The 25,310-nt window shown below is 39.3% G+C and overlaps 2 protein-coding genes across 3 annotated transcripts in view; one reads left to right on the top strand and one right to left on the bottom strand.

Annotated features, from left to right (window-relative positions):
- The window catches only part of Pacrg (parkin coregulated), a 479,746-nt gene extending 477,644 nt beyond the window's left edge, over positions 1 to 2,102 (bottom strand). Inside the window, exon 1 of the mRNA XM_028866656.2 lies at positions 1,649 to 2,102. Within this exon, the coding sequence (XP_028722489.1) occupies positions 1,649 to 1,804 (156 nt within the window). The 5' untranslated portion in view covers positions 1,805 to 2,102. The remainder of the gene's footprint in view (positions 1 to 1,648) is intronic.
- A 152-nt stretch (positions 2,103 to 2,254) lies between these two features.
- Positions 2,255 to 25,310, top strand: part of Prkn (parkin RBR E3 ubiquitin protein ligase) — a 1,218,024-nt gene continuing 1,194,968 nt past the window's right edge. For both annotated transcript variants that reach the window (XM_028866686.2, XM_028866685.2), the window contains exon 1: positions 2,255 to 2,384. In XM_028866686.2, coding sequence (XP_028722519.1) covers positions 2,378 to 2,384 — 7 coding nt within the window. In that variant the 5' untranslated portion in view covers positions 2,255 to 2,377. The remainder of the gene's footprint in view (positions 2,385 to 25,310) is intronic.

The raw sequence follows: 25,310 nt of genomic DNA, 5'->3' as shown, positions 1-25,310 counted from the left end.
AAATAAACTACAAATCTTCAAATTTTATATCTCCTTTCAACTTTTAATGGAAAACATTGTATCAATATGAATTTGAATATTATTCTTTGATTGAAGACTTTTAAGATTACTTGACCAAAACAGAAATTCATGCAACCAAAAGAACCACATACTGCTTAAAACTACTTGTCATTGAGATTTGAAGAAATTACTTTTATAAATAATGAATTTTTTTACAGCCACCATCATTTCATATATACTTTCTATAATTCTTAGGGTATATTCTATGCATTTTTCTTGGAAGAAAATTGAAATGACATTACCTACTGAACTAGGGTGTTGCAGAGGGAATGGAAGATGAGCCAAACACCAAAGTGGTTTGGGCTTGGCTTTTGGAACATGTGGCTGCAATTAAAAGATGAAAGTTGGCATATACGTTCTGACCTTCAGAGCAGGAGATACACTTCAACTTCATAATGTGACAAATCTATATCACAGAACTCAAAAATGGTGAATTGTAAGTATTGAATATGGAAACAACCTCTTCTGTTTCCTGTAACTCTACAGTTATTTTTTAGAGTGTTTCCAAGAATTTTAACTACTGTAAATCAACCAATACACACAACAAAAAATAGGAACATGATTTTGTTTAGCAACATAGGAATCTGAGCTGGAAGCCTACAGGTAATCTACTTTATTTGTGTCCTCATAAGTATGTGTTTAGAAATAAGGCTTGCAATAAATAAGTAAAAAAAAAAAAAGGGACAATGAAGAACACTATTAAGGTAATATATTGAATAATAAGATCCTCTCAGGGTGTAAATTGCACAAATTTGAAAATACTAAATTGCATTTATTATTTAATATCCCATTCCTAAACAGTGCCTACTCAAGAGACAAACTTGGTTTAGCATACTAGATTAGAGGCTATTTAATAAATAAGAAGGTTTAAAAGCAGTACTATACATATAGCTAAACCACTTGTGTGCCTTTAAATATTTTCCCCTATTGGTGTCGAGCATATTTTATTTTTTATTGCCACAAGTAATAAAAATGAAATACGACTTGTGTTAGTAGGGACACTTGAAATAGAGCTCATATTATTTAAAATGCCTATCAGGAATCAGTTTTCACATAAGTAGCTTCTGAATACTTTAACAGGCTAGTACCTTTTTGTCAGAATGTTGCTAAGTGAATTTTAAGACATTCTAAAATGTTGCAGATGAAATAAATGACTTTAGATTATTGACGAGTTTATGTGTCCCAGCTATCTACTGCTTGTTACAATCTTGCAAGCCTATGACTTCTAAGAATTCTCACTCTAGAAGGCTGAGTGGAACTAATTTAGGCTGCAATAAGGACAAGGATTTTTTTCCCTCCTTCGAGTTAAAATGCTTAAGTGTAATTGGTGTAGCGGTGAAAGCTCAGGGTCTCATCAATGTGCATGTAAACTAGCCCTGTACGTCACGTTGTCCCCAAAGCTTTCTAACCACCTGGTCTACCTCTCTGCACACGGATGGGCACGGTCGGCTACTGACCCAGTCACCGCCAACTCTGGCCAACAGAACTCAGGACCTGGGCTTGGAATCCATGCTAGGGCCTGCCATGCTCTACAACCTCGTGTCCCCCGATTCGGAGCAAGTGCGTTCAATCGAGGAAGGTCACTTACGACTGAGTTTTTCATCATGGCTTTGACTGTGAAGCCCTCAGAAACGTGGGAATGAGGCTGGTGCACCGGGAGCGGCTGTTGTGGCAGCAGTTTGGTCCTCTTCGGCATCTTGTCTGGGGATTTGTTTAAGGTCAGGGTCTCTTTTTCTGCCACCATCTTCCTAGAAAACGTCTTGTTCTTATCAAAAGTGTGGTAGAAAAAGCAGTGGGTTTTACAGATGTGAGCAGGAGGTCGGGGAAAAATGTAAAAAGGCGCGTTACTGGTAGAAATTCAACCCCTCGTGGTGCCCAGGGTGATCCAGATGTTTGGCAGCTCCAAGGTGAAGGGAGTTTAGGGGAGGGGAGGGGCGGGAAGAGGGCTGGGACCCGAGGCTTGAGCCGCAACAAGCTTCCAAAGGTGAGCCTCCTGGTTGCTAAGCGACTCGTCAACACTTCGGCCCGAGAGTCCCGCCCCTTCGTGACGCACGTTTCCTGGGTCTTAATCCGGAAAGGGCGAACGGCGGTGACGGGCAGGCGGCCAGAGGAGGAGACTCTTACGCGTTAAAACTACGACTCCCAGCAGGCTTCGCGCTCGGGCGCGGGCGCACATGCGCACTGAGCCTGCCGGGCGGCGCGGGGGCGGGGAGCCCTGGATGACTAAACCTGAGAGAAACGCTGGTGGGAGGCTCGGGCGGGTGCCGGTGCCCGCGTAGGCCCTGCTCGCCCCGCAGCCACCACCCGCCCGGTGACCATGATAGGTACGTGGGTGCCCTGCCAGGTACAACCTCCCTGCGCCGCCCCGCGCCCGTGGGTGGCGCCACGTGACACCCCGCGGGTCCGAGTGGGATCCTCGGGGGGCTGGCCCGAGCCACCTGTCAGTGACAGGCGTGTGCGCCGCGCTCTCCGCCCGCTCGGGCGGCTTCCTCGGCCCTGGGGGCCCGCGAGTGGCCGGGTCGGGTGCATTGCCAGTCCCCACCCCGCCCTTGCCGAGGTTAGCCCGGTGCCCGCTGAACACGGCATCCCCCGCGGACACCCTGGTGCTCCACGGCGCCCTCCCATGGCCGGGCTCGTCCCCGCCCTGTCAGCAGCCTGGCGCTCTGCCACCCCTGGGTGACGACCAGCCCAAGCGTCTGTTTCTGTCCCTTCGTGTGCCCTGGAAGGGACTGTCAAGCTGCCCTTCACTTTAGGTCAGGTTCAGACATGGCAGGACTTTTAAGAAGCCCCCAGGAAGCGTTTGACTGGTGGAGATAATGGGCTCCAAAGAGATTGCACCTTGCTCCTTCAGTTATGTCTTATTTTTTTTTAAATGTCTCCTCAAAGATCTGAGACGAAAGAATAGAGCAGATAATAGCAAAGATGGAAATCTTATCACAGTTTACAACTGGATGCAGTTTGATGAGTGCAGCTTTGGAAGTGGCCACTAGGGTTGTTGGGAGCACTGTCAAGTAGGAAGGCTAGGGGAGTCCTCTCAGGGAGGTCAAACTCCCAGTCACTTTGGGGTTGTCCTCCACAATGAGTAGAAATGCATAGTGGCGTCGTGCGAACATTCCTGTGTGGAGGTTTCGTTACTGTAGACTCCTCCACATGGTGTTTTGGAGCTCTGGTGAGCTTGGTTGTGATATATGCCTGAGAAGAACCCACTCCAAGTACATTTGAAATGGATCTATCCGATATATGTCTAGAAGACAGATGAGAGGTGGCTTTATGAAATAAATAAATGCTTTACATGGTGCACATAGCTAAGTCTGTTTTTACTTAGGAAAGTAAGGTTAAAGAGAGCAGCCTTCTACCCCTCCCTCACTGGGGAAATCGTGCCAGGTCATTAACATCCTCATTGAAACAGAGGCACAAGCTAAAGAAGTCCAACTTCACTCACCTTGGTAGGGTAGTGTGTATTTTTGGTGAATGAATTGGAAACATGTTAAATTTATAGAAAAGTTACATTTTTTATGACTCTTACTGAGCCTTTTAAGCCTTAAGAGCTGATTGTGAACACAAACCTTAACTGAGTCAGTGAACCAAGTGGGAGAGATTAGGAAAAAAATTATGGGAGACTTTACAAGAAAGAACTATTTCATATCTGAAGACAATTGCACATGTTTAGTCTCTTCCAACTTAATCTAGTTGGATGATTTTGAGAAGCAAATGTCCCAGAAAACTTTATAAGGACAGGAAATTAAGACCTAGAAACAATTATTTTATAAGGAATCTATTAAATTATTGTATTAATAACTTTTAGGATGGAACACATTTAGGCAGTTTTATTAAGATTTATCTGGAACTCTTAATATCTTAATATCTGGGCATCACAACTAAATCCATTACTGACAGAAACAAGTGAAATGCCAGGTGAATTTTAAATCTGTTCTTTCTCTTTATCTCGCTATTGTTGTGGTAGGGTGAAGATGTGTGTATTTCAACACAAATGATTAAATCACTGTCCCCCACCGCCAAGAAAAGGAATTTAACATATTTAAAAACTGCATAAACAGTGTTAAAATGATTATTTAGTTCAACTAGTTTTATTGCCCAGTTCTCTTGGTGGCCATATTTTAATAAACTTCTGAATTGCTAGTTTGGAGAATTGTGTGTGTTGACAACAGTCAAAATAGGAGAGAGTGAAACAATTCCAAGGAAGCCCCGGAAGGAGTAGTTCTGCATTTTTGTGAATGATCTCTGAACCAGGAAACAAAGACCAACAGTCTTTACCCAGAGGCCTATTGTAAGTCAAAGGACACACAATTATCTCTAGGAATCGAACAGCGTCTTCTACTGCACAGCACTACTCAGAGCTGGTGCCTTTTGTGCCTGTCCTCTCCCGCCTTGCTGTGCCCTCCTGGTGCAGGCATCACAGCTGCTCTTCCATTGAAGTCCTTGCTTTCCTTTGAGAAAAATCCCATGGATTGGTTTCCTGGCCAAATATGAGGAAAGGGGACAAATACTTCCTCGCCCATAAAATAATTACCCTTTTATTGTTTCAAAATAGAGGGTTCCCTTCTTGTCATGGACGTGGCTTTAAAAGCACTTACATTTCCCACTTGAATTATGATTGATGTGTTAAATGCCTTGACCCAGACAGACTTAAACCATAATTTAATTGAAGTCAATGAACATGGAGAAGAATTGTGAGGCATGGAGAAGGGATTCAAGATAATGAAAAGCTTCAGAAAACTTAACTGAGAAAAATGTAATTTTGAACACATCTTTAAATTTTTTTATCTTTTAAAAAATGAGCACTTCTTTGTGTTTAAAATTGAATTTTAGTGGATACAATTGTGAATTGTTCTAAATGTCCTATACATTTAGGCATTTGATAATATCAGCTATTAAAATACATGGGTGCTCATACAATTAAAATAGGAAATTCTTAAATTAAAACCCAGTGTTACAGAGGGTTTTTGAAATAGAAATGTAGCTCAGTGTTGTATTCTAGGATTCGTAAAACCTTGTGTTCCATTCAAAAAGTTGTTTTTTTTAATTGATTAAAAATATTATTTCCTATATCTTCTTGAAAATCTCTTTGAGAATTTAACTGTCTGCATATAAAGATCATACGTATTCCTGCCTATTCTTCAATTTTATAAGATATAGTAGTTATCCTCCCTTTTAAATGAGTATTCAGTAGTCATAAGGCCTTTCAGTGTGCATACTGCACAGGTGTCTTTGGGGGCCCTGTCCTCTCTGACAGTGTTAGTATACATTTTATTATCACTTACCAGCAAGTATTTTTTTAATTATCTTGTTTATAGATAAAGGGTAGACATTTTACATTGAAAATGAGTTTTAGGAAAAGTAATGCATTCTACAATGATTTAGTTTTACAAAAGCAGATTCCAGTATTCCAGAACATCCAGTATTGAGCATGTATTATGTGTCTGGTACTGTTAGTAGGTGCCAAGCATACAAGAATGGAATAAACAGATAAAAATGCTTTGTCATTGTAAATATTCTATCTATATTGACTATCGGCCCCACATCTGGCTTGTTTTAAAACTCGTATGCAGGGAATTTTAAGTCGTAGACTTTGTAGTTGAATGTACTATGCATTGCTGTTTACCCTGTCCTCTTAATAACATTAGATGGAAGCGACTCTACATCTGAATACTGTTTGCTAGGAGGTGCCCTTGTGCCTCTGTGCCACAGAATGGGTTCTATACAACTTGTTTATAGAAGAGTTTATATAATTTTATTCAGTCCTCCTTTGGGTCCAAAGCCTCTGAAAAAACCTTATGTCCTTTACAAATGTTGGTCCTATTTCTAAAGGTTTTTCTGAAGTCTGTATTTTTTTTTAATCCAAAGCTCCATGGCTTGAAAATGATACAGTAGAAATACTTGGTATTAAGATATGCAAATCCATCCCTGCCTCTAAAGCTTCTTTGAACTCCCATCCACCCCCCACAAAAAAAGGGAAAAAGAAAAGGAAAGAAAGAAAAAATTCTCCTTGTTTCAAAATGCTTAATATTCATGAACCAGGTTCAATGCAAAATACTTTATTCTGTTAGCTTTCAGTTCTTTGATCAATGAGAATTGTTTCTTACCTGCTGTTTCTTCAGCCTTTAATGGTAGCCCAGTGCTTATTCAATGTTTCTGTTTTAATTTGCATTTAATGAGCTCATTTTAAATGTTTCTTTGTAGTAATCCGAATGGTTTCCTTCTTACATTTATAATATTAAAGATGGAGACTTACCTGACAGCTAGCTGATTTATATTACAGCCCCCATCATGGCTTATTTACTTCATCTTATAGAGGAGATTTGTGGTTAAAAGGAATGAAGTTAACAGTACTATTTCCCCTAGGACCCTGTTTCACCTAAGATTCTATCAGGCTAATCCAATCTTCATTCCCCTCTCACTAAATAGCATGTTTTCTTTCTTGAATTAATAGATATTTCAATTGACAGTGATCATTCTAGTATCCATTCTTTATAAGGTACTGTGTTAGGTGGTGCTGCACAGGGATGTTCCTTGTGTGTGTATGTGATTATATGTTCTGTAGGGAAGGACATAGAAATAGGAAATCATTTATCCCCATGATCTGTGATTTACTTGGGCTGATAAGACATGTGCATTGTACAGATTTGCCCTCTCCATTATAGAAGCAGAGTGTGGTGTTTATATATTCATCCTATCACATGGGAATTGTGTTTCACTGTGTACTCCATTTAGATATAATCTTTATATGTGATACAACAGAGAGTAATAGGATGAAGGTCTAGTATCAGAGAGTGCCCACTCTTGTTCATTTAGGAATTGATGAGCTGCCCAGTGGGTAGGCAAATGAACTTCTTTCATTTTGATGCCTTCCCTGCTTTCTTCCCTGTTTTCTTCATTTGTCTTTTTTTTTTTTAATGTATTTGGATGGTATTTGCCATATCTTCCTACATAAAGACTTTCTATCATACTTTTCCCCCATCATTTTGATTTCAGAGAAGTCACCAAACAAATTGATTGCTGAAGTTTTACAACAGATCCAAATATGCTTGCCATTATTTGCCTGCTGTTTATGAGCATTCTTAGTGAAGGTTACTATTGCTCTGATAAAATTCCATGACCAAAGCAACTTGGAGAGGAAAGGGTTTATTTGGCTTACATTTCCATAGCACTGTTTATCCTTGAAGGACATCAGGGCAAGAACCTGGAGGCAGGAGCTGATGTAGAGGCCATGGAGGGGTGCTGCTTACTGGCTTGTTCTCAATGGCTTGCTCAGCCTGCTTGCTTATAGAACCCTGGACAACCAGCCCAGGGATGGCACCACCCACAATGGGTTGGGCCCTTCCCTATTAATCACTGATGAGGAAAAATGCTCTTTAGGCTTGCCTACAGCCTGATCTTAAGGAGGCATTTTCTTAATTGAGGTTCCCTCCTCTCAGATGACTTTAGCTTGTGTCAAGTTGACACAAAACCAGCCAGCACAGTCATGAACTCTGTTTAGATGTTGCAGGAACAATTCTGAAATAGTTTTTCCGAGAATCAAACTTTCAGGGACCTTCCATGTTGGATCAAGTCATTAACATAATTATTTTTGTATACATTTTATTAGGTCTAATTTTAGCTTCTCAGTCAGTTTAAACATTTTATAACCAACAGAGTCCATGTTATGGAAGTCAGGTTAGTCAGCACAGGGGGAATGACACCTTTTGAGGTAGATGTTGGAGGAGGTAATGACTTTTTGTCTTTGAGAAATGATAGGGTGATAAACATTAGTGACTCAAGATTGATAGCTGTGTGTGAATTCTTAGTTATTAAAAAGATTTCTTTAAAAGATTTTAACACAGGGATTAGTTGCCATAACTGAAAAATACATAATAATATTCCATTTCTACATATGAAATACCAGGGAGTATATTCCCAAATTATATTTTGGAGCTGTAAGAATTTTTAGAACTCTAGTGTTCAACATATAATATTTTGGAACTGTCCCAAAGCAACATGTTATGAAACACCCTTAAGAAGAAGAGGAATGGGGCTGGAGAGATGGCCCAGTGGCCATGTGTGCTTGCTGTGCATACCGGTAGTCAAGTTTGGATCCAGGTTCCCATGAAACAGTTCAGGCAAGGAAATTTTTAAATGGTAATACACAAAAAACTATTTTATGTTGTGATCATTAATGTAGAGTTTTCAGGAAGAGAAACATTAGGATCACTGTTTCAATTTCTTTAATCATCAGTTTTTCTCTATACATTTTAGAGGCGTGTCTCAGTTACTCCATTAGTTTTTCTTTGCTACTATAATAAATTACCATGTTTGATGGCTTCACATAAATTATTCTGTGATAATTCATGAGACCATTTGTTAGCAGGTCTTTCTAGGCTCCAGGGAGGACCCTCTTCTACCCGGAGAAGTACTTGGACTCACCATTCACTGTGCCCTCTTCCCTGTGTCACTTTGCTGTAGTCACACTGCTACCCTCTGTGGCTGCCATCCCCTCCTTCTCACCCCTCGCTTCTTTTCTTCCTCTTTTCTCCTGCCACTCATTACTTCTTTCCTCCTTGTATGTTTTGTTTGTTTTGAGACAGATTTTTTTTTTTCTATGTAGCCCAGGTTGGTTTCAGTCATGAGATCCACTTGCCTCAAAACTCCTCTGGAGCGTGTGCAGATGACAGGTGTGTGCTGCCGTGCCAGCTACATTGCCGTCTTCACAGGAGCCCAGGTTCTTTTGTCTTTAGGAGTACTTGTGCTTACATTTAGGGGCCACCTGGACAGCTTCTTCTCCAGACCCTTAACTGAATCTCATTTGCAGTTTCCTTTTGTCACATTGGCAGCATTCACAGGTATCAGGGGCTGCAATGTAGACAGTCTGAGGAAGTGTTGTTTATTTACCACTGTAGGCAGGAAGTATCATTTGAAAGTGTGGTTGATGTAGATCTCATCCATTTCTCCATGTCTTTTTTGGGGTCCCGTTTTCCAGGTAGCCTCACTGGTGATGTGAGTAGCAGTTCAGTCATCCTTGTTCCACATCTAGTATCTTCCTATGAGTGGGTACATACCATATTTGTCTTTCTGAGTCTGGGTCACCTCACTCAGGATGATTTTTTCTAGATCCATCCATTTGTCTGCAAACCTCATGATGTCATTGTTTTTCTCTGCTGAGTAGTATTCCATTGTGTATATGTGCCACAATTTATTTATCCATTCTTCAGTTGAAGGGCATCTAGGTTGTTTCCAGGTTTTGGCTATTACAAACAATGCTGATATGAACATAGCTGAGCAAGTGCTCTTGTGGTATGATTGAGCATTTCTTGGGTATATGCCCAAAAGTGGTATAGCTGGATCTTGGGGGAGATTGATTCCCAATTTTCTAAGAAAGCGCCATATTGATTTCCAAAGTGGTTGTACAAGCTTGCATTCCCACCAGCAGTGGAGGAGAGTTCCTCTAGCTCCACAACCTCTCCAGCATAAAGTGTCTTCAGTGTTTTTGATCTTAGCCATTCTGACAGGCGTAAGACAATGGGCTGAGGAGATGCCTCAATGGGTAAAGAGCTTACCAGGCAAACAGGAGAATCTGGGTTTGGGGCCCCAGTGCCCACATCAAAGCCAGACTTGGTGATGCACTCCTTCTAGGAGCTGAGTTGGGCAGAGACAGGCAGACCAGTCTGCTGGCTAGCGATCTGGTTCAGAGGAATCAGTAAGCCCCAGGTTTACACACAGACACACATATCAGAGGCTGGACTAGACTTTGAATTTGCTACACTGTTTCCCACCCAGGCAGAGTCTATAAGATATTAGGACAATTAGCACTCTGATGTAATCAAAACAAACCAATCCTTCAAGGTTGTACATTTTATATATTTCACAGAATCATTTTTTTTCCTGCTAAATCCTAAAGACTCTTTCTATTTTGATGTTCTTGTTTACATAATACTTCATTCTTGAAGGAAGAAGTATGTTTTTGTGTAAGAAAAGCTGCTAAGTGAATGGCAGTAGAAATGAAAGGAGAGGAGATATCATGCTTGCCTTTGGTTTCTCTTTTCCAGTCCCTTGGAAGGATCGTTCTCTGTTGATTCTGTCTTAGTTGGGTTCAACCTCATCTTGTTTATCTTTAGTCTCTGAGCCTAGCCACATCTCAGTAAGTGTTGAGGTAGGGGAGGAGTGAATCAGCAGGGCAAAGAATGAATGATTGTATAGCCTGATTTGATACATGCTGAATACATTTCAAATGTTTCAGATTCAGAGAAGATGGTTCATTAAACTGAAGAGGAGGATTTTATCTGCAGCATTTTCCTGTGCAAAGTGAATTGGAGCTAGCACAGGGATACGTTGTTTTTTCTTTCTGTTCCTTGTTCTTTACTGTTGCTTCTCCTTGGTGTTTCTCTAGTGCTAACTCTTAGAGGAAAGCTATTTAATTATTTGAATTTTTCATGACACTGGGGTTGGAAAGTGGTTACTCTATGTATGATGCTTAAAATATAAATCACACGGATGTCTTGTCTCTTCTACCTTTAGCTTTTAACTTCATATCAAATACATTTTTCTTCTTTGGGGTCTGTATTTACTTGTTTCCCTAGTGAAGCTTTTCTCCATGGGATACTTTCAATAGAAACATATGCTCAAAGCTTCCCAGTAATTACAATATCACTAAAAGCTTCATAATCACATTACTGAAACTAAATGTTAAAAAAATTTAATTTTCCTTGATTCAATCATTTCAATTGACTTCTAGACTGCTGCATGATTTATTGAAGAAGCATGACAGGCCAAAGTCAAGGGGTACTTATAGTGCCTAACGCTTTGTAGGGAAAACTTCATGGCAATTTAATTTAGACAGACATTTATCTTAATTATTCTGAGGTTGTTTTTAAAAGGGAAACATTTATTTTTATGCTTTTAGTATTTCAGCTTATTCTGGTGACATCATTCTGTACTCTCCAAGGCTGAAGCATCAACTTCTCAGCCCCGTTTACACACAGACTGTGGTGAAACAAAAAGGGCAGAAGCCTGATTTCTCTCATAATTGTTCTAAGCATGTTCCTTCATGTTATTTAAAAGACAGGTTTAACTTTAATGTTTTCATTGGGGATTCTGCATAATTTTGAGATATTTGTTTCTGTTTACCATGAGCAAACACACCCCCTGCAGTGCCTCCACATAATTAAATAACCCAACATGCCAACAACATCACTTATCTATTTCATAGGATATGGAACGTTATAAATAAACATAGCTACTTTTTTTCTCATTGCTCACAGGGGGTGGAGAAATGATCATCCATCAAACTCATGTCTGGTTGTTCTGAAAACCCTTCATTTTTATTTTTAATGAAGTAGAGATTCAAATGAATATGAAATTACCTTCCAAAGTGACGTGAATTTTCCTAATTTTTAGCTCAGGTTTTAAAATTTATGTATGTTACAAAGCAGTAAATCTAGAGTAGTTTTCAATCACATTTCCTATCTACTCAGCCAGAAGTCTGGATAGTACAGTGGAAGTATATCTTTTGCTAATAATCATGCAAAAAGTATTTTGTGGCATTTGAATCATTTTATTAATTTTCTGAAGGTGAAACTTGAACCTTTAAATACTTTGCTTTGTTGTATTTTTGACAAAGAAATATAAAATTGAATTATTCTCTGAATCTGGCATACATTTTTGCCCCTCCCTTTAACAAATGACAAATTTATAAATAATGGTATTGCAACCATTCTTCTGCCTTCATGGGGTAGGTTTATTATTTGTTGGATCAATTTATTATTATTTTAAAAATAAAGCTTGGAATAAATACATGTCCCAAATCATCCTCCCACTATACTATCATATCACAATGTCTTATATAGATAATAAGCCTCCACATTTCAGGAGTGAAGCTATAGTAATATTCCCCCTTATCATAGTTTTTGTCTGCTGGCACAAACCTAGACACGCCTGGGAAGAGGGAATCAATTGGAAAGTGCCTCCATCAGATTGGCCCGTGGGCATGTCTGTGAGCATTTTCTTAATTGCTTATTATGTAACCAGGCCCAGCCCACTGTGGGCTTGGGAAAGGTGACAGGTGGAGGGACGCAGCCCAGGAAGCAACTTCCTGCATGCTGCCTGCTTCAGTACCTGCTCTGGGTTCCTGCCTTCCCCTGATGGTGACCTGCAACCTATAAGCCAAAAAAACTCTTTCCTCCCCAAGTTGGTTCTGGTCAGTGCTTTATGAAGCAACAGCAAGCCAAACAGGACTTTCATAAGTGTACTGCTACTCAGGAGGACTGGAATTAAAGTGAGGAACCTGGGTCATGGGGAGGTCCCAGATGGTTTTGGTTCTAGAAGATAAAAGTGACTTAATTTTGATGTTTCTTATTAAGAATTTTTCTTGATTACCATAAAACCAAAAAAAAAAATCTAGGTAAGTTGGGCAGTGGTGGTGCATGCCTTCAGTTCCAGCACTCAGAAGGCAGAGGTAGGAGGATCTCTTGAGTTCAAGGCCTGCCTGGTCTACAGAGTGAATTCCAGGACACCTGGAGCTACATAGAGAAACTCTGTCTCAAAAAACAAAAACAAACAACACCCCCCCCCCACCAAAATTTAAGTAAACTAATCCAGCTTTAGAACATCTATGTACTTTCATATGTGAATATCCAGTCTGGGAGTGGATACCTGAATGTGGCTATATATTATGCATCAAAAGTATATATTATATCAAAGATGTAAGGCAGAGCTAAACATGTAGTGTTGACCCTATTTACAAGCTAGTAAGTCATTGTGTCTAAACATATCATAGATGGTGCAGACTTACAAGACCTATAGACCAGAGACTTAGGACCCCATTTCTATGATGAATAAAGTTAAATAAACCTCATTAAATTTACAGTTTTCTTTGTTCCCACATTCCACAAAGGTGATGTGATATGATCCAGGTGAATGCTGTCCATGTAGTAGGCTTGCCTTGCAGATAAAGGACAGTCAGTTTGAAGATCTACCACCATTGTAGCAAGCAGTAAGGAAACCTACTCTTTATCTAGAGATAGGCATTGATGAATTTCTTAAGGTTCTATAAAGAACCTCCAAATATGGCTAAGGTAAATAATTGGTCAGTACCATAGAGCATCTTCATGCGCAATAACACATGTGGTGAGTGTGAGACCCAAAAGAAATAATGCCTTTCAAAATTTCATACCATTTTGTTTTGGCTTCTTATGAGCTGTGGCATGAATATGGTCAGTATGAGTAATCCACAAAGGCTAGAAACAGATCTATTAAGCTGTCTGATACAAAATTTAGTTAGGGCTGCAAACAATAGGACCCTAAGCATCAGAATGAGGCCAGTGTAGTATTGACTTCATTTAGTCTCTCTACCTTCCATCCAACTAAAGTCTTTCATCAGGGAGTCCAATGGGTATTTATTCAGAAAGTCTAAGTATCATTGCTAGTAATGATGGGGACAATAGCCCTCATGCCTAGTGAAGAACCATTCCATGCTTTACTCTCTCTTACATAGAGTGCAGGTCACTATGGTGTGAATTGATTGCCACATTAAAGTATTCCAGATGTCAGATCTCTGGAATTAGCAGTTCTTCACATTTGACAAAGCTATAACTTTCAATGTAGAACATTTTGCTGACAGAGTCTTACTTTGGTTGGTTTTCTCTAGTTGTCACAGATGGCTACTTTTGTTTAGAGCATCCTGTCAGCATTCAATTTAGTCCAACCTGCAGCACCAACTGATATACAACTGATATTGGTCTTAGTTCTCTCCCTCATACATACTGTGGTACTTGTGGATGCTATGTATTCGAGTTTGCAGGACACTTGAGGAACTCTGAATTGTAAACATGCCTTCTTCTTTGCCTTGGGAAAATGTTGCCTCACCTCTCATCTTCTAAAGAAGTTTCCAACCAACCAAGCTGCTGTGTGGGATACAAAACTATAAGGGAACACAGGCTCCTAAATTTCTCTGGGGCTAGCTGAGATCTTGCAGGTAGTGCTCTATTTTGACGCTGCTCTGTGCAGGGGCAAACCAGGGTTAAAACTGAACAGCAAAGGCTCTTAGACGTTTGGCCTTTCATTTAGTCCAATAGCATATATTTTAAAAAGGAAGATTCAGGGCATAGATAAGAAAGCAGATAATCCATTTCATGTTTTACATAATGTTTTAGCACTGTTCAGAATTACAGGAAGCAAGGGATGATGGTTTATACCTATAACCCTAACACCTAGGAGGGTAGGGCAGAACCGAAGCGAGTTGGAGACCAGTCTATGGTTCAGAGTGAGATGTTGTCTCAAAATACCAAATATAGAACAAAACAAAAGGAAAGCACTGTCAAATTATTTTTGAGAGAATCAGCTCTCTACCTTTTCCAAAGTATTGAAAATATTTTACTATTACAGGAAAGTGAAATATTTGTGATAGTCTCAAGATTAATCCAAAGATAATCAGGCTGCCATTTTTTTTAATTTTTCATATTGAATAATCCTTCTAAAATGTACCTCCTTTCTTTTGCCATGGCAATCCCAATAGACTAAATGTAATTGTACATTGCTTTGTTCTGAAAGTATCTTTTTATTTAGAACCATTAGTATTGAATAATATAAGCATAAAAGCTTGAGTGCCTAATTTTCCTATAATTTAATTTGAAAACTTTTAGTTTGGTCTTCATAAGTAATGTCTATATGTCATGGATCCTAAGAGCAAGATGAATAAGTGAATTTCTGTAATATGCTCATATGCATATATATGTGTATATATAATATGTTTACCTCAAAAATTAATGTGTTTTTCTATGAATACAGAGCAATCTTGCTTAAAGAAGTAATTTTAAGGTAGAAAAACTCAAAGTTTTGATTCATCCAATGATAAGATTATTTGGATTGTTTCTCCCCCTGTGGTAGTAATCTAAGAGACATTTTCAAACTCATGAATTCCATCAGCAGATTATGACCAGTATCATCAGGAGACTACGCTGATGTGGAGCTCTTATGTTCTTAGGAATAGTTTAGTCAGTGACCTGTATATTTATATCTCTGATGGATTTCCTTCCATTTCAAAAAGGAGAGAAAATGGAACAGATAAAAATGTCTGATGTCTACTGAGTTCTCATGCTGTACATTGTGTTTCAGGTGCTATTCCTGATTCATGAGACTTAATCCTTACCATCTCTTGTGATATTATTTTGGTATCCTTGCTCCCTTTCAGGAAACCAAAGCACTTAGAGGTCACATAGCTTGCCCATGGGTATAGTGACTCAGCCCCAGGTTATATGACCTGGAAACATGTTTACCTGGACCACCTAGCTGCTCAGGCTTTGCCCTTCACTTTCTTTTATTTCCTTAGTTCTCTTATTTCTTTTCTAACGGAGCTCCCCCAACCCCTATTGGCCTCTCAGATCAGTTTAGAGGCTGAAATAGCAGATGAAGCTAAAAAGTTTCTTTGACTTATAACAATTTCTTCCAGAATTATCTTGTTGAAAGTAAATAGCCCATCTGGCTTCCTTTTTTCACAGAGCAAAACTCCTGAGTGAGCTTTGTGACTGATGCTGGCTGTATTCCATGAAGTGCGCCTGTTGGCCCTAAGCAAGATGAACACAATCTGTTTCTTCTATTTCTAATAAAGGAAGAGAGTGCCTTCATTTGCCTCTTTAATTCATGGCTTGAATTTTATGTCCTTCTTTTGCACAATGGCAGCTTTCCTGCTGGTTTCTCTTTCCTTTTCTTTCTTTTTATCCCCAATTTTCAGGTAGATTTGAAACTACATAATAAACACTTTTCAATACAAGGACACTACAATGAAATCACATTAAAACTTGCATTTTTCAAACCATAGCAAGAAGTTGTTAGCTGTGTGACTCCCATTGATTAGCAGGAGCTGGAAGGATGGTTGAGAAAGCCATGTTTCTGCTGCCCCATTCTTTGCCTGCTCTCTACATAAAGAGCAGTGTTTAGCCTTCTGCGCCAGAATCTACGGGAGTCCAACAACCAGGCTCTGCACACTCTGAGAGTTTACCTCTAAGTACCTTAATTTAGCTCCCGAGTTTACTTCTAAGAAGCAGCAGGGACTATCCCTCTAGCCCTGATAATTATCTTCCCACAGGGCTGACCAAGGCTTGTAGAATGGGGACATTAAAAATTGAACCTGAATTCTCCTTGGCCAAGAAAATCATTTGCTTCTTTCTGTGTCATTGAACAGATAAGAATATTGTGAACTTTATAAGCTATTAAATGCATTTTTATATTGTTTTACTTTTAAATTTTCTTATGGAACTAGACTTCATGAGGTCATCATGCTATGTTTTTTGATGTATTTCCATGGTTGAAAACTTGTCTCCACATCTTGTTATTTGAAACACAAATTCACAAAAGCCAGTGCCTTTTTGATCTTACTCACTAAGTGCCAGTTCACAAATAGGCATATATAGATTTTATGCCTGAAGATGTTGTTGTGTCAGGGACCTTTATGTGTACATGTGAAAATATATGTATGTGAGCAGGTGTGTCAGTGTGTCTGTGTGTACCTGTTTGGAAGTGCTCATGTGGAGCTCATAGGTCACTCATAGGTGTCATTTCTCAGGACGGCCATCCATTTTGTCTTTTGAGATAGGATCACTCTGGAATCTGGGGTTTACTGATTAGGTGAGGCTGGCTGGCCAGTGAGCCCTGAGAGAATTTCCTGCCTCTGCCTCCCCAATGCTGAAGTATAAACTCATACACCATGCCAGAGCATGGGTGCTGGGGACTGAACTCGGGCTGTTGTGCTTGTGTGCAGGTGCTTCTCCAATTGAGCTGTAGCCCTGAGAATGTGTCCTTTCATAGAATCACAATGGATTTCACTTGATTAAAAGGGACCGGTGATACAAAATGAAGACCCACACAGTGGCAGAATTGCAGGCCCAGGATATATGGACAGATGTTGTAGTCTTAACTTATGTCTTGAAATGACAATGCAAATGGTTTCATTATAGAGCTGCTCTTCTTTGAAAACAAAGGGGATCTTTAAATGTATCATTTGAGGGATAGGAAGAGTGAGAGCAATCTAAGAAAGAGCCTCACCCTTCATTTCTCCTCCCATAGTCCAGCTGTTTCTACATACCACTTCAGACAAACTGCTAGTGTCTATCTTACACATGGGCTGGCATCTTATACACTGAAAAAAAAAAAGAGAAAGAACCTATTTTTAATACTTATTAATAATGTGTCTCCCAACTTTGACGTTTACAAAATTTTGTGACAATGATAGCAAATTAAAAACAACGAAAACATTACTTGCAAAGTATATAACACACACACACACACACACACACACACACATATATATATACATATATATAAATTAATAGGTTTATTTTTACATTTGAAATTTGTATTATATTTTTTAGGGTTTATCTTTACACAGTTGGCAGATGCAGTGTAGTTATTTGATTCACTTTAAAGTTGATTACTAAGAGAACTTAAAAGAACTTTTTACAACATAAATAAAGCACAAACTAATAAGGTTCTTTTGTATTACAATTCATATGTGGCCATCTTTGAGTACTATATGCTAGAACCCCACAAAGTAGCTTTAATCATCCCTGAGTTACAAATAAGCATATTAAGGCTTATCTTTTATATATAGAACACATTTTAATTATTCAGAAATATTTATAAGGTATAATAACATTGACAACTTTTTTAGTAGGTTATTCTCTATGAAATGTCTGAAACATTCTTCTTTTGTTTTTGGTTTTTTGAGACTAGGTTTCTCTGTGTAGTTTTGGTGCCTGTCCTGGATATCACTTTGTAGACCAAGCTGGTCTGTAACTCACAGATATCCACCTAACTCTGCTTTCTGAGTGCTGGGATTAAATGCATGCACCACCACCACCCGGCTCAAAATGCATTCTTACTGAAAACATTTTAAGGTTTCAATTTAGCAAGAGCATTCAGTTAACTTTGTCACCTAGTTTAAATATGACTAATAGCTCTAAATTAGGCTGAGGCATTCCTCTGTTTAACTAGTTCATAGGAAACCAAAATATAAGACGGAAGCCCTGAAATTGGCTGGTAATGATCTAGTTTAGTTTCTGGTGCTCATTCTTGTAAGGAGTTTGGGGGATAGGTGATAGAGTTTGCTCATGGAGAGGGAATGAAGACATGAGACCATGACTTCTTACAGGAAGGGTAAGGCACCTTATACTGTAGAGTTAGTCATAATCTCCTGTAGACTCTTCATGTGATTGGTGGGTAGGCCCTTCTCTCCCATATGGAGGACACAGCTGACTCTAGCAGCCCTGTTAGTTGTGAGAGAAGTCTCACTATTTGACTCTCAGAGGCACTGAGGATATCCAGTTAAGACTATATTTCTTAGGTCCCAAGTTTTAAGTCCTAAACTTAATGCATCTCCTGCCCTTTCCCACCCCTTAAATAAGGCCCTTTGTAGGTTATTCTCTAAATAATGTCTTGCACTCAAAATACATTCCTATTGAAAACATTTTAAGGTTTCAGTTTAGCAAGCTAGTCTGGTACTTTGTAACCAAGCTTAAATGTGATTAATAAGTCTACATGGGCTTGGCAAGAGGGAACTCCCCTTGTTAACACTAGCACACAAGTCCCAGACTTAGGGGTTGACATTTAGTTCAACCTTGAACATAGTAAATTGATGAAAGAATAAACACAATCAATAAGCTCCATATTTTACTGAGAGTGGAAATAATGGCAGTCTTGTAGGGAGAAATCTAAACAGAAAAGCACTTGGCATTTATTGTGTGTATGGTGTTGGACTCTGTTAGTTGATAGTCAGGCTCTACCCATTGCCATCTATTCAACAATGGACCAGGACCCTCATAATCACTGCCTTCCTATGTACAAAGTGGGGTCACATTGCATACCTCTTAAGAGGTTACCAGCATGCAATGAGAAATCCTTAACCCAGTCCCAGACATATATTTAGACTGCTTAGGCTAAGTATTAGGTACATGTGAAACACATGAAAAAACACAATCAATTGTAGTTTGTAGTACAGTTCCGTCTACCTAGATTTTTCCACTGAGAATGCATTCTGTTTATCCATTCCAGATATTTATAAATGTAAATCTGTTTTAGGCATATTCACAGGACTTGAAACAGAATTGAACAACAGAATAATGTTAATGAACATAGATTAAAGACAAGAATGAATATAAAGTGTGAATGGTAACTACTATCAAGATAGCATTGTTATAATTTTTACATTTTCTATTAAATGTAGGAATTTATTTTATTATGTTTAGTAGTCTTCTCTAGAGTCCTAAAATATAAAGGTAGGAAATGTACTTACTACCTGTTGTGTCTTGTAAATCCAATAGTATCTTAGTCACTGTTCTATTGCTGTGTGGCAACACCATGACTAAGACAATTCTTAGAAAGGATTTAATAGGGGGCTTTCTTACAGCTTCAGAAGGTTAGTCCATCATCATCATAGTGAGGGGAGAATGGCAGCATTAAGGCAGGCATGATATTGGAAAAGTAGCTAAGACCAACATCCTCATCTGCAGGCAGCAGAGAGGGAGAGAGACAATGGGCCTGGTGTGGACTTTTGAAACCTCAAAACCCACTCCCAGTGACACGCTTTCTCCAACAAGGCCATAGCCACTTCAACAAAGCCAACCTCCTTTTTATTTATTTAAAATAGCTTCTTCTCACACAGTACATCCCAACCATAGTTTTCCTACTCCTCCCAGCTGCCCTCCCATCTTCCCTCTCCCCTGAATCCACTCTCCCTTCATCTCCTTCCAGAAAAGGGCAGACTTCTAAAAGATAACAACCAAACACAACAAAACAATATACAAGACAAGGCAAAAGCCCTTACACCGAGGCTGAACAAGGCAAGTCAACAAAAAGAAAAGAGTCCCAAGAACAGGCAAAGGAGTCAAAGACACATCTGTGCTCACAGAGTCCCACAAAAATACCAAGTGAACAACCACAACATATAGCAGAGGACCTGGTGTACAACCATGCAGGCCCCGTGCTTGCCACTTCAATCTCTGTGAGCCCATATGAGCCCTGCTTAGTGGATTCTGTGGACCTTGTTCTCTGTTTCCTCTATCCCCACTGTCTCCTACAATCCTTCCTCCCTCTCTTTGATGGGATTCCTTGAGTTCTAGGGGGAGGGGACCTGATGGAGACTTCCAGTTTAGACTCTCCCTCTGCATAATGTCTGGCTGTGTGTCTCTGTATCGGCTCCCATCTGCAGCCAGGTGAAACCTCTGATAACGACTGGACAAGGCACTAATCAATGAGTATAGCAGAATATCATTAGGAATCATTTCACTGTTTTGTTTTAGACAAGTACTGTTGATTCTACCCTAGATCTCTGGGCCATCCAGTCTCCAGTTCCTGGCCATCCAAGCAGTGCTGGGCATGTACTCCCTCTCAGGGAGTAGGCCTCAAATTAAATCAGACATTAGTTATGGCCATAGCTCTTAATCCTTCCACATGGTTCTTCAACTGGGGGACCAAGCATTCAAATAAATGAGCCTATGGATGCCATTCTCATTCAAACCACCACAAATACTTTACACTTTACCTTTTAAAATGACATAGAGCATAGTTAATTGTTTTGTCATAACTGTGTTGAAAGGTTGAATATAAAATAAGATTTTCCTTTATGCCCCAAACCGTAGTGATATTTTAAATAAACATTCGAAATAGTAAATGGAAGTTGGTTCTTTTAATTTTAACTGAATGATTTTAGGATGCCTTTTGTGATTGAGTCAGTATAATACCCTTATATATCCTCTGATAACATTTGTGCAGTGAGGCCTTGCTCTGATGTTGGTGCATTAGGAAAGCTCATTTAAGGAGCTAAACATCTCTTGTCAACACTGAGGTAATTACGTGCTATTAATTCTCATGTCATTTCAGACATTGCTATTTAAAATTATTCATTTCATCAGATCCTAGAACTGGGATAAGGTAGACAGCCAACTATAAACCAATTAAAAAAGAGATTGTTGCCGGGCGTTGGTGGCGCACGCCTTTAATCCCAGCACTCAGGAGGCAGAGGCAGGTGGATCTCTGTGAGTTCGAGGCCAGCCTGGGCTACCAAGTGAGCTCCAGGAAAGGCGCAAAGCTACACAGAGAAACCCTGTCTCGAAAAACCAAAAAAAAAAAAAGAGAGAGAGATTGCTTTGCTTTAGTCCTGAAGCACTGGAATCAGAAAGTTGACTCAATGTGAATGTAGCTTTGGGAAGGTTTCTTACTTCATTTTGCAAGATGAATATGACTAGGCAACCTTGAGAAGACAAAGGAGTTGATGGAGAAGAAAGGTGCTTTACTTCAGTCATTTGTATAACCAAGGCAGTAGGTGGGGAAGAACTGAGGGAGAAAATCTGGAACCAGGAGTTTTTTTGTCTGTTTTATCCAAATGAAGCTTTTTAATGCATCTGTTCTGCACATTATTAGCTGACAATTAGAGGTATTTAACTTTTATGTAATGTCCTCTGCAAAGGAACTAGACTAAGATTTTCTTTCAAAATAGAGGACATGATTTCAAAGGAAGAATTTTAATAAACCAAAAACTCAAATAGATCATAGTAGATATATGAAAACATTGATTTCAGTATCTAGCCAAGTTTATAGTACTTGAAGTTTATCAATAATGCAGATTTTACATAAATACTCCTTTGTAAGATTTAGATTCTTTTAGCTGTTTTTCATAATTACAGAATAATTGTCAAGATAAATTTTAGCTGATATTTTAAAGACACCTCAATTTATAGGTGACATTCAGTTGCACAGCTGCCTTTTATGATAGTTTTTAAGTGATTTGATTTGAGTGTGTGTGTGTGTGTAAGTGCACGTGCGCACGTGCGGGCACACATGCACATATGTACATGTACATGTGGTAGCCTGGTACTCATGTTGTCCTCAATTGCTCCCTATTTCACGTTTTGAGATGGTCTTTTATTGAACATGAAGCTTACCAACAAGGCAAGACTAGCCGATCAACAAGTCCTACAGATCTTCCTATCTCTGCACCTGACTTGTTATATGGTCCTGGGAATCCCAGCTGAGGTCCTCATGCTTGTGTTGTAAGCATTACACCAACGTAGCCATCTCCCTAGCCTTGACTGACTTTTTTAAGTGCTTTCTTTAGTAGAAGATGTATAGACATGACTTACGGAGAAATGAGTTGAAAGGAAACTATTCCCAATCTGTGATCATTAGCTTCCATTTGTTTTGTTTTGAAATGTTTGCTTTGTTTAGAAATGGAAAGTTTTCCATGCAATACCTTTGCTAATCCTAAACATTATGGTGACATAACTTATGTGCTAAATGCATAGCCTTATCATGCATTACCTAAAAAATGATTTGATTCTTCCTCCATTCCTTTACATTGTTTCAAGCCATAGATATTTTTAGTGGTGTAACAAGTGTGTGTCACTTTTGTATCTTTTTTTTCTTATGTTCAAAATGATCAGTAGTTATGAAAGTTACTAATGTAATATAGTTTATTCTGGTCCATCAAACTAAATTTTTTGAGAACTTACAACAAATCTTTTAATCTTTGAAACAATTTTGATGTTCTGGATATTGTCATAAAAGTCTGTTTATATTTTTAGTTTTCATTTTTCAATGAATATTATGAAGTAAGACCTTTTATTACTATGGTATATCATTTATATATTCCTTTGCACTACAAGGCAAGTTACTTTTCTTTTGCCTGTAATTTCACTTTATAAGTTTAGCTTTGATATATCCAAATTAATATTAGTTTTTAGATATTAATGTTCAGTATTCTGATTCCTTTGTTCAGCAGGTTTCGTGATCTTTGTGAATAACCAGAGAGGACTTTCCAAACAAAAGGAACTTTTAGATACAAATATTGTTCCCTTGGAATTTACAGTTTGGGGAGAAGAAACAGACACAAAGTCGAAAAAAAAAATGTTTTATGGGGCACCTAACAAAAGAAAACTCAGTAGTGATTAGAAAATGGCTAACTCATTAGGAGGAGGAGCTTGAAGGAGACTGTGAAGGTTGTATAGCATTTTTTTGAATTGAGGAAAGATGGAAAGACTAGGAATGATGCATGAGTGATTAGTATAAGCATCAGATATTAAAGACTGGCTAGAAAGGGTCACTCTGAAGGAGAGCATCCAAAGTTATTAAATTTGCAATTCAGAATGACCCAGAGGACAAAGGACAAATGGGAAAGATGTTCATATTTAATACTATTTATTTGGTGATTTTGAATGAATTATGAGAATTTTATTTTAATTCTCAAAATACATTCCTGTATTGTGATGTCATAGTCCTGATTTTGTAAATTTAGGTTAGATTTTAGAGTCTTTATGATGACCACCAGACTAGGATTTGGTGTAGCTGTGGTGTAAGTGCTCAAGGGTTAGCCTTACAAAGTCCCTTCCATCTCACCTCTGCTGTACTAGAAATGATGGCCCCGGAGGGCCTGTCCTGCTGCCCATGCAAACTGAGTATGTTCCAACACTCTTCCTTTTCTTTCTTCTTTCAAAGATGATTTCTTAAAACTTATTTTTCTTTTTCTCATGTGGTCTTCATTTACCATGGTCTCCTATTCCTTGTTCTCCCTCTCTTTTCTTGATCCAGCTAGAATCTCCCGCTCTCTTTCCCTTGACCCTTGCCCTTCATTGCTCCCACTCATGTCCAGGCTGTTCATGTAGATCTCATCCATTTCTCTGTGTCTTTCTTGGGGTCCCGTTTTCCAGGTAGCCTCACTGGTGATGTGAGTAGCAGTCCAGTCATCCTTTTTCCACATCTAGCATCCTCCTATGAGTGAGTACATACCATATTTGTCTTTCTGAGTCTGGGTTACCTCACTCAGGATGATTTTTTCTAGATCCATCCATTTGCCTGCAAACCTCATGATGTCATTGTTTTTCTCTGCTGAGTAGTATTCCATTGTGTATATGTGCCACAATTTATTTATCCATTCTTCAGTTGAAGGGCATCTAGGTTGTTTCCAGGTTTTGGCTATTACAAACAATGCTGATATGAACATAGCTGAGCAAGTGCTCTTGTGGTATGATTGAGCATTTCTTGGGTATATGCCCAGGAGTGATATAGCTGGATCTTGGGGGAGATTGATTCCCAATTTTCTAAGAAAGCGCCATATTGATTTCCAAAGTGGTTGTACAAGTTTGCATTCCCACCAGTAGTGGAGGAGAGTTCCCCGAGTTCCACATCCTCTCCAGCATAAAGTATCTTCAGAGTTTTTGATCTTAGCCATTCTGACAGGCGTAAGGTGGTATCTCGGAGTTGTTTTGATTTGCATTTCCCTGATGATTAGGGATGTTGATCAATTTCTTAAATGTCTTTCAGCCATTTGAGTTTCCTCTGTTGAGAATTCTCTGTTTAGTTCTAAAGCCCATTTCTCAATCGGACTGTTGGTCGTTTTGATGTCTAATTTCTTGAGTTCCTTATATATTCTGGATATCAGTCCTCTTTCACATGTGGGGTTGGTGAAGACCTTTTCCCATTCTGTAGGCTGTCGCTTTGCCTTGTTGACTGTATCCTTTGCTCTACAACAAAGAGCTAAAGAGGCCCACAGAAATCCACAAAGATACCCTCACAAAAGACTGCTGGCAATGGTCGAGAGACAGCTGGGACTGACCTATTCTGGTGATGGGATGGCCCAACACCCTAATAGTTGTGCCATAAACCCATCCAAGGACTGAGGAATCTGGATGCAGACATCCACAGCTAGGCCCCGGGTGGAGCGCTGGGAGTCTAATTAGTGAGAAAGAGGAGGGTTTATATGAGCGAGAATTGTTGAAACTAAGGTTGGATAAAGCACAGGGACAAATAGCCAAATGAATAGAAACACATGAACTATGAACCAAAGGCTGAGGGGCCCCCAACTGGATCAGGCCCTCTGAATAGGTGAGACAGTTGATTGGCTTGATCTGTTTGGGAGGCATCTAGGCAGTGGTAGCAGGTCCTGGGCTCGTTGCATGAGTTAGCTGTTTGAAACCTGGGACTTATGCAGGAACGCTTGGCTCAATCTGGGAGGAGGGGACTGGACCTGCCTGAACTGAGTCTATCAGGTCGATCCCAGTCCTCGGGGGAGACCTTGATCTGGAGGGGGTGGGAATGGGGGGTGGGCTGGGAGGAAGGGGAGGGGGGCAGGAAGGGAGAGAACAAGGGGATCTGTGGCTATTATGTAGAACTGAATAGTATTGTAAAATTAAAAAAAAAGAACAGAATTCTCTGTAAGACAATAAATAAATAAATACATAAATAAATAAATAAAAACACTTCTTTTTCATAGCTTCATT

The sequence above is a fragment of the Peromyscus leucopus genome, chromosome 8a (assembly GCF_004664715.2).
Source record: "Peromyscus leucopus breed LL Stock chromosome 8a, UCI_PerLeu_2.1, whole genome shotgun sequence".
NCBI classification, from domain to species: Eukaryota; Metazoa; Chordata; class Mammalia; order Rodentia; family Cricetidae; genus Peromyscus; species Peromyscus leucopus.
The sequence above is the reverse complement of the archived record's forward strand: the minus strand, read 5'-3'. Positions and strand labels throughout refer to the sequence as shown.